The sequence below is a fragment of the Artemia franciscana genome, chromosome 2, assembly GCF_032884065.1.
Source record: "Artemia franciscana chromosome 2, ASM3288406v1, whole genome shotgun sequence".
In the NCBI taxonomy this organism is placed as follows: Eukaryota; Metazoa; Arthropoda; class Branchiopoda; order Anostraca; family Artemiidae; genus Artemia; species Artemia franciscana.
Window position 1 is genome coordinate 34276567 of NC_088864.1, and position 9635 is coordinate 34286201.

At 35.1% G+C, this 9635-nt stretch overlaps 1 protein-coding gene across 1 annotated transcript in view; it reads left to right on the forward strand.

Moving 5' to 3' along the window:
- Positions 1-4696, forward strand: part of LOC136040541 (transmembrane protein 33-like) — a 30565-nt gene extending 25869 nt beyond the window's left edge. The window contains exon 6 of the mRNA XM_065724735.1: positions 2529-4696. Within this exon, the coding sequence (XP_065580807.1) occupies positions 2529-2769 (241 nt within the window). The 3' untranslated portion in view covers positions 2770-4696. The remainder of the gene's footprint in view (positions 1-2528) is intronic.
- The last annotated feature ends 4939 nt before the right edge of the window (positions 4697-9635 follow it).

Here is a 9635-nt window from a genome sequence, read left to right on the forward strand (position 1 = left end):
AATGAGGTATTTTTAACTTACGAACGGGTGATCGGATCTCAATGAAATTTGATATTTAGAAGGATATCGTGGCTCAGAGCTCTTATTTTAAACCCGACCGGATCTGGTGACATGGGGGGGGGGAGTTGGGAGGGAGAAACATAAAAATTGGAAAACACTTAGAGTGGAGGGATCGGGATGAAACTTAGTGGAAAAAAACACGAGTCCTAGATACATGATTGACATAACCAGAACAGATCCACTCTCTTTGGGGTAGTTGGGGGGGGATAATTCTGAAAAATTAGAAAAAATGAGGTATTTTTAACTTACGAACGGTTGATTGGATCTCCATGAAATTTGATTTTTAGAAGGATATCGTGTCTCCAAGCTCTTATTTTAAATCCTGACCGGGTCTGGTGACATTGGGGGAAGTTTGGGGTGGGGAAACCTAAAAGGATGGGAAACGCTTAGATTGGAGGGATTGGGATGAAATTTGGTTGGAAAAATAAGCAGAAGTCTTGCATACGTGATTTACATAATTGGAACGGATCCGCTCGATTGCGGGGGGGGGGGTAATTCTGAAAAATAAGAAAAATGACGTATTTTTAACTTAGGAAGGAGTGATCGGATCTTCACGAAACTTCATATTTAGAAGGACCTCGTAACTCCGATATCTTATTTTAAATCTCAACCGGATCAAGCGTAATTGGGGGGGGGGCAGTTGGGGGGACCGGAAATCTTAGAAAATACTTAAAGCGGTGAGATCAGGATGAAACTGGATGGGAAGAATAGAAACCTGTCTAAGATACGTGACTGACATAACTGGGCCGGATCTGCTCTCTTTGGTGGAATTGGGGGGTGGGGGTAATATTGAAAATTGAGGTATTTGTAACTTACGAAAGGGTGACCAGATCTTAATGAAATTTGATATTTAGAAGGATCTTGTGCTTTAAAGCTCTAATTCCAAATTCCGACCAGATCCTGTGACATTCGGGGGAGTTGAAGGGGGGAACCGGAATTCTTGGAAAACATGAAAATTGGAGTATTTATATCTTACGAATAGATGATCGGATCGTAATGAAATTTGATTTTTAGAAGGAATTCATGTCTCAGAGCTCTTATTTCAAATCCCGACCAGATCTTTTGACATTGTGGGGATTTGGAGGGGGAAATCTTGGAAAAACACTTGGAGTGTAGGAATCGGGATGAAGCTTGGTGGATAGAATAAACAAATGCCCTTGATACGTGATTGAAAGAATCGTACTGGATTCGCTCTCTTTGGGGGAGTTGGGGGGAGGGGTTCAGTGATTTGGCGAGTTCGGTGCTTCTGGACGTGCTAGGGCAATGAAAATTGGTAGGCGTGTCAGGGAGCTGCACAATTTGACTTGATAAAGTCGTTTTCCCAGATTCGATCATCTGGGGGGCAAAAGGGAGAGGAAAAATTAGAAAAAATTAGGTATTTATAACTTACGAGTGGGTGATCGGATCTTAATGAATTTTGATATTTAGAAGGACTTTGTGACTCAGAGCTCTTATTTTAAATCTTGACCGGCATTAAGCCTCTTATTTTCCTTTTTAAATCAATCTATTGATTCATAGAATTTTGTTAGAGCTCATACCATGTGATCTCTTGGCTCTTAGCTCTTCTCGCCTCGTCACAAGTGCCATATGAGCTCTTAGCTCTTGTTTAGAGTTTCGGTTACAATTGAATCACGTCACACCTTACTTAAACTTGGTTATCACAAACAGTTTGATTACTTTTTGTCGAATTTTGTAATAGAAGTTAAAACACGTCTGTGGTATTATAAAAATAGCTTTCCAGTGTTCACACGTGATAAATTTGTTTTTATATTTCTCTGGCAGACTGAGTGCCCTATCTTCGTGACTGCTTGTCGACACCTCATATTTGGTATATTTTTTTTACCTCTGTTATTTTCCAAAAAGTTTCCCAAGAAACTCGTTTCACTCGTCTCATTTTCTATATAAGATGGCCAAGCCTCTTCCACATCCCACAACGTTATGGAAATTGCTTCTAGGATAGGAGACTACTCCAAAGCCCCTCCTATAAGAAAATTTATTGAATGATTAGATACTAGGCCTACCTTTGTCACCCAAATTGACGGACATGGGTGCTTATCACCATAATATATATATATATATATATATATATATATATATATATATATATATATATATATATATATATATATATATATATATATATTTTATATATATATATATATATATATATATATATATATATATATATATATATATATATATATATATATATATATATATATATATATATATATATATATATATATATATATATATATATATATATATATAAATATTTAAATATATAAATATATATATATATATATATATATATATATATATATATATATATATATATATATATATATATATATATATATATATATATTAGGGTGTGTGTATGTGCGCGTGTTTGTGTATTTATGTATATACATATATTATTTAGTGATTTCCCTGCTCTTTTTTACTAATAGTTTTTTCATCTTTAGACCTAGTCTTGGATGTCTTGGACTCTTTTACACTTTTTGCCACTGCTGTCTTTTGATTTTACGTTGCATGTCCATGAGGAACCCTTACACAAAACTTGCGTTCAGAGACGTTTCTACATTATTTGACAAAGCTGCCAAACATCCGAAGTGCCCTTCTTTACTTCAAAGCTGTATATGTGGCAGTATTGAATATGTGAGGAACACTTTCCTTAAAATTTCCCACCATATTTCTCCTCATTAGTAACCTCTTCTCAAAACGAGATAGTGATTTCACCTCAGTACCAGTGTTCAGATTTTGTTACATTTTATCTTCAACCTGGAGTGATAAAATTTGTCATTGTTTTGAATTTCAGCTTATTTACAGTTTCATGGATATAAGTCTTCGTATGGCATCACAGATTCTGCTTGCTTTTTTGCCGCTAATCTTGTGCAATATAGTGGTTCGACAGCCAAGTCAGAATATCGAGTTTAAAAATAAAAAAAAATCTTAATAGGCTAGTGAGACGACAGAATCTAAATTAAACTTTATTTTAGAAACTATCCTATTACTAATACAAAATAAAGAAACCTTCAAGTAGGCTTCTTTCTTTCTCTGCTGAATTCAGTGTTTATTTTGCTCCATTCATTTTGCAATAAAAAAAAAAAAACATAGAAGAATATGCTGCTACATCTATGTACTGGGTCAAAATACTTGACCCAGATGCACTGGGCGATAATGCTCAAACAATATGACATGAAACGCTTTTATTCCCTCTAGAGCCTAAACATAATTTTTAATCCTCCATTAACGTATTCTTTTGTGTAGGTTATAAAATGAAGTATGGCTGAAGAGGTTTCTGAAGCTATTGTTTCGAGTAATTCCACCTGAGGGCGAAAAGTTATTTATTGGTATTGTTTCGTAATTTGATAAATATGTAAAGATAGCAATAAAACAAATACCATAAAGCAAATATTGCAAATTTCGCAATGAGAAAAGAACGCATGGAGACAGTGGCAGTTCTAGGCCTGGGCAGGGGGGAATCACCCCTAGTGTTTCCAGAATATAATGTTAAATTATTTTTATGCTATATAAAGGGTATACCCGTGGCAAATATTGCCCCCTCCCACATTATGAGACTTAAAACTGCTCCTGTAGGAAATTGACTTAAAATAGCGGAATCTGATGTCAAGTAGTATAAGATCTTTCCCTTCTTCGCCCACAGAACGTCCAAGCAGAGGTCCTCTTTATTTCTCCCTTACCTAGACCTATCTATGTAATAAAAATAATACACTTGAAGATCGACTTCAGAGATGTCTTTCTTTAATATCAAATACCATTAAATCAACACAAAACGTTCGACATTATTTTTTTTGCTTAGCATCAATTTGTTGGAGCAATCGATTCATTTTTGATAAGGATTATCTCTTTTATGTCTGCAATCCGCTCCAAATGGCAGGTTAAGTCTAATCCTAGCAACCTAAGACTTTTTTCTTTTCAGATAAGAATGTATCATCTACTGTTTTATTTGTATGTGCAAAGTCATTTGTATCTGATTAAGATTTTGTATATGTCTTACGACATATACAAAAGATGTGATTAATCTTAAAGTCATTTGTATCTGCTTAAGATTTTGTATATGTCTTACGACAGTATATAAGATGTGATTAATCTTATATACTGCAAATATTTAGTTTGTTTTACAGTATTCTGGTTTCTAGTTACATTCTGTCAATTGTAGAATCTAAAATTCTAAAGTATTCGAAGTTGAAAAATTAAATGTCTGTTACCACTTTCTTTTCCCAATATGCTATTGTTGTAAGAGCTTAATTAGTTCAGTGGGATTGTCCATTGAAACTGAAAATAATTTCCCTTTTCTACTTTTTGGCCTTTAGAACGGTTTTTATTTTCAGTATCTGTGTTTCTCTCTTTGCTAAAGTGTTTTTACGTATCTTAGCAGTTTGGTACTAGTTATTCTGGTCTAAATATCAAATAATTTTCCTTTTTTCCTTCCAAACTCCAGCAACTTTTCCTTTGTCTGCCCTTAGTTTCAGCCTTACACGTTTGTTAGTTCGGTCATCGTTGAAAAATTTTGTAGATCTTTATGATTGCACCTTTTTTATTTTCCCTGCCACTGTAGTCATTTGATTTGGCTAATTTTGAATACATGAGTTTTCTCGCATCGATTTAATTTTTGTCAACATACCTTGCACTTCTTTATTCGTGCCTTCAGGCCATCTTTGTTTCTTTTATGTTAGTGCTTATTTCTTTTAGATCAGTCTTTATAACCAACTGAATTTAGCTTCACATTTATGATCGAGTATTTAACTTTGTCATTTTCTTTGGGTTTCTTCGAAGTCCGCGTCATTTCTTCCTACTCTTTTTAGCTTTTGTCACTACTTGTATTAATTTTTTCCCCATTTACGGTTTCAAGATTTTCTTTATCCTGTTTTTATTTTGAATTGTTTTCTCTTGTTTTTAACTTTAGGAAATTTGGGAAACCACTATGATTTTATGGTGTATAAATACTACAAAAAACATCTAAAAGATGAAACTACTAATTTTGATGAGCATTAAATTTTCTGTGGCCCCGTCGTTTATTTTTTCTGCCCCCACTCAAATAACAAAAATTCTTAGTTACGAACTTACTAACAATTGTGTTTTTTGAGCTAATAAAAAGCTGTTAGAGAATTTCTTTAACAAATCAAATCGTTGCTTTAGAAAATTGTAGGAGGCTCATTTGAATGGAAATTCAAATTTCTAATCCTCTTTTAAAAGTCAAAAGTGATGGAGTGCACCTAGCCATACCCCTCCTCTTACCTGATACCCTCTCTTCCCCAGACACATCCTATCGGAACTGGGGAATAGCTATTTTGTTCACAATAGTCTAAAGAGAAAATAACAATGTCTTCAGGTTGGACGCAACACTCCAGAGCCCAGTAGCGAGGGTTGTAAAATATGCACTGGGCATATAAGGATTTTATGGAACTGATGGTTGAACGAAAGTAAAAATAGGGATGAAACCTTTTTATTGGTATTTAACTGGATATTTAGAACATAGATACAGTGTTCATCATCATACACTGTCAATAAATGGTTTCATCCCTATTTTGAACTGTTTTACTTTCGTCATGGAAAGGCAGTGTTGTCTTCGAAGTTATCTATGATGGTTGAACAAGCTACGGATCGGATTGAACCAATTTGATTGAAATTCAGAAGATCTAGTGCCCTTTCTAAGAGTCAAAAGTGAATGAAGAGCAACCAACCCACCTTTCAAGCCTATCATTCCTTAAAACACAACTGATATAAATTGTAAGACAACTATTTTGTTCAGCATTGTTGAAAGGTCTAGTAATTATGTCTTTGGGGGTGTTATCATCGCCACAGTCCTCAGGTTAAGGGCAGTAAGTCAGGTAATTCGTTCATTGTTTATATATAATGTATGTTATTGAGAAAGGTGTTTAAACTATTTATGAACTTTACTTACGATGTTTGTATACAATAGTAATACAAAGACTACTACTATGACTACCATTATAACTATTCTTAATGGTATGAAGGTAAAACTTTTAAAAATTTCATTTGGGAAGGGGAAGGTGAAAGCAGTCACAACACGCCATGTGCATACAGGTTGTCAAAAGGCCGTACCTGCAATATCTTAGGAAGAGTTTGGTTTATGAAGTTTAAACTGACACAGCTTGTTGTTAGGAATGTTGAACTAACCAAAAGAAAATATTTACATCCTATTGCTACTGCTTCTATTCATATTAAAACTACTGCTACCATTTTTACTACTACTAAGCTTAGACTACTACTATCAATTCTACTGCTACTACTACTGCTGCTGCTGCTAAAACAAATGGTATTTTGATGAAAAAATTAGGAAATTCTGGAAGGATATGGAACTAAATCAAGACACTCTATGCGTGCACAGGTTTTTAAGAGGACGTAAGGAGACCGAGACATTTTGGATAATATTTTCACACGATTGCAAACAACTTTTCAGTAAGCTGCTTTTTACACGCCCGATTCCACTAGCATCAACTTCAGTATCTTGGCTTTGTGTGAACCACATATGACAAACTTGTACCTCTTACCAAATTCTAATAGGAAGGGATCAAACTAGAAGCAGCAAAATTGTCCATGTACCTTGATTACCGGGGTACAATAGACACTTGATGTCGGTAATTTGGAAACTGATTTTCATTATACCCTGGGCTGCTAAAGTCAGAAACAGAATAATAGAAATCAATGGTAAATTTAAATTATCACATGCGAAAGGTAATCGGTATAACATCAGAAATTGAGCAAACTTTTCATTCAGAGCCATGATGTGCCAAATCTGGGACCATGGGGAAATATATATATCATGAAAAGAGAAATCACCAATGCAACAGCACAAACACAAAAAAAAAAAAAAAAAAAAAAAACATAGCCATACACAATCAACCATAAAGAATAGTCCATGGACAGGCAGTCATGTCGTCAATAAGTATAAGTCGTCATTTACCAAACAATAGAAAAAATAATATAGACAAATAATTCAGAGGCAACAACCCAACACAAGGGCTCATCAGGAGAATACACTGGCCTATATAGGGTTTCGCCATATATATATATATATATATATATATATATATATATATATATATATATATATATATATATATATATATATATATATATATATATATATATATATATATATATATATATATATATATATATATATATATATATATATTACCAAACAATAGAAAAAATAATATAGACAAATAATTCAGAGGCAACAACCCAACATCATCAACTTAGGCAATCAAGTTGTCTGGAATGGCAAAATCAAGTCTCAAGGCCTGGAATGGCACTTTAAGCAATCAGAGCTAATTGATGTCAAATTGGGACAAGTTCACTTGAAAGACAAGCTGTTCTACTTCTTGCATAGTGCCAAAGGTAAACGACAGTCACATAAAATGTGTGATGATTCCCATAGTAAGTCCCATAAATCTTTGCCTAGTGGACCTGTCACCAGTCTTCAAGGCTTACTTTACTGTCCTGGTGTATATTTTGAAGTATATCGAAGACCTAAATAAGCAATTTCAGGCAGAAGACACTCAGATTTATCTTGTCCATTATCATCTTTTTGAAGTGTACAAGACAATAGTATTCCATTTATATCCCCTAGTTTTACGAAAGAAAGTGATTCCCACCTCCTAAACCCATATGACACCAACTACTACGTCGATGTCAAGGGTACGGACTATGGGGGCCAAGCGGAAGTGATTTTACGAAACAACAGGTATCTCTATCTGCTGCGGTTGAGTTTAAAAAAGAGTATAGGAAATTTTTTATCGTGCTTTGTGATGAGATAAGAAAGTTTTTTTTTTTAACTCTAGATATTCATCGGTTAAAAATGTCAATAGACTTCATCCACGTTAGGCCATGGGAATAAAGTGTAGTCAGCCAAACCTGGACCCGCTTCTGGCTCAGTTTCCGAATTCAATAAGTGACAATGACCTGATAGACATCATTTTGGAGTGAAAGAGATTACCCTTTTGCTCTGAGCTTGGTACTTCGGTTACTGGTATTTGGTGCTTAGATCAAGCCGTATTTTGGACTCGGGTTTACAGGCAAAAAGATGTTAATAGGCTAAAGGGTTTTCCTCTGCTTGTGCATTTATCTTAAAGCCTACATGTTCTCTCACGCACTTCCGTGACTGCTGAGTAGACTTACTCAGCTGTCAATATGAACAAAAACCAGCATTAAGTCGTGTCGGTTTATACCTTGAAACCACCTTAGTGCAAAACGGACCGTCTCAAAAAATTGGAAACCACCTTTGAAAATGGTTCTGTATCTGAAGTGGAAAAAATATGGTAGGGGATATGAGAAAGCTGGTCTATAAAAACAAACAGCAGAAAAAATGACCAACTAGCAGAAATATTCCTCTTTTTTTGAATGTTATAGTTTTATCACCTTCTTGCGGTTTAACCTGATTTCTTGTGCAATATAGTCAACATACATACTTCTGTTAAATTAATTTAGTTCTGATTAGTATTATCGACCAAGAACTTAGTTGGGATCACTGGTGAATTATGTGGTCAACACGTAGCTCGCCGGTGGGTAGCATAGTCTGTGAACCCATGGGAATCTGTGGTGTTAGTCACAACCATGGTCTTGTTGATGATATTTTGTTGTAGCTTCTGGCACTCGTTACTCACCTATAGGTAGATTATAAGTTCTTGACACTACGTTATTGACCTTTTTACTTCATCCATTAATCGCCTTAATGCCCAAAAGTTCGAAAAAAAGGCTTAACTCCAACAATGAGCTTCGAGAACGCTTTCAGAAAATTTTACTGAAACATTCTTCTAATATGCTTTTAACGGATCAGGACTGATATTTTTTTAAGCTGAGAAGGTTTATAGGAGCATTCTTCTTATTTCAAGCTATGAAGTTGCTACTGCCTTGTGTTTATTGTACCTGCTCTTGCCGTAAAACTTTTTCTTAGTTTTTAGCGAAATACATTAAACATATTTTCAGGAAAGCGTTGGAAAGCGATGTGAGCGGCAACCTCTTAGCCTACTGTTCAGATGGTACAAATTAATCTCTTGTGGTACAACTTTGGTCAGAAACTGGTACCTGTGCTTCCACTCCTCCCAATTTATTGAGAGATCTCTCGACTTTTTGGAAAATCTCCCGACTAAAATTTTCTCCCGATAATCTCCCGATTTCTGTTGAACTGAGTTCTGTCCAGCTTGAAGTTTTTGATCTTTCAGGATTGTCTGGCAAAATACAAAATATGTTTTTGCTGCCCGTAAAAGGAGGATTTCAAAGCCACCGGCCGCGTTTGATTCTTGGAAGTTAACTATTGGAGCCTAATTAATGACCTATTTGGCAGCTCGTCCCGTGAGAGACCATTGTGGTGGTCAAAAAACGGTTGATTTGATTTGATTCTCAGTTCATAACTTCATCTGATCTGATCAGTCAGCTCAGATAGCTCATTTCCATTGGATAATTTGTGTACAATAAGGATGTGGCTTACCTTTCGTGGCCAGATTTTTCTAGGGTAAGTACCAAGTTCACTGGAACTGGATAACTATACATCCCCACCCGTGGTCAATCCAAGAAGTAGG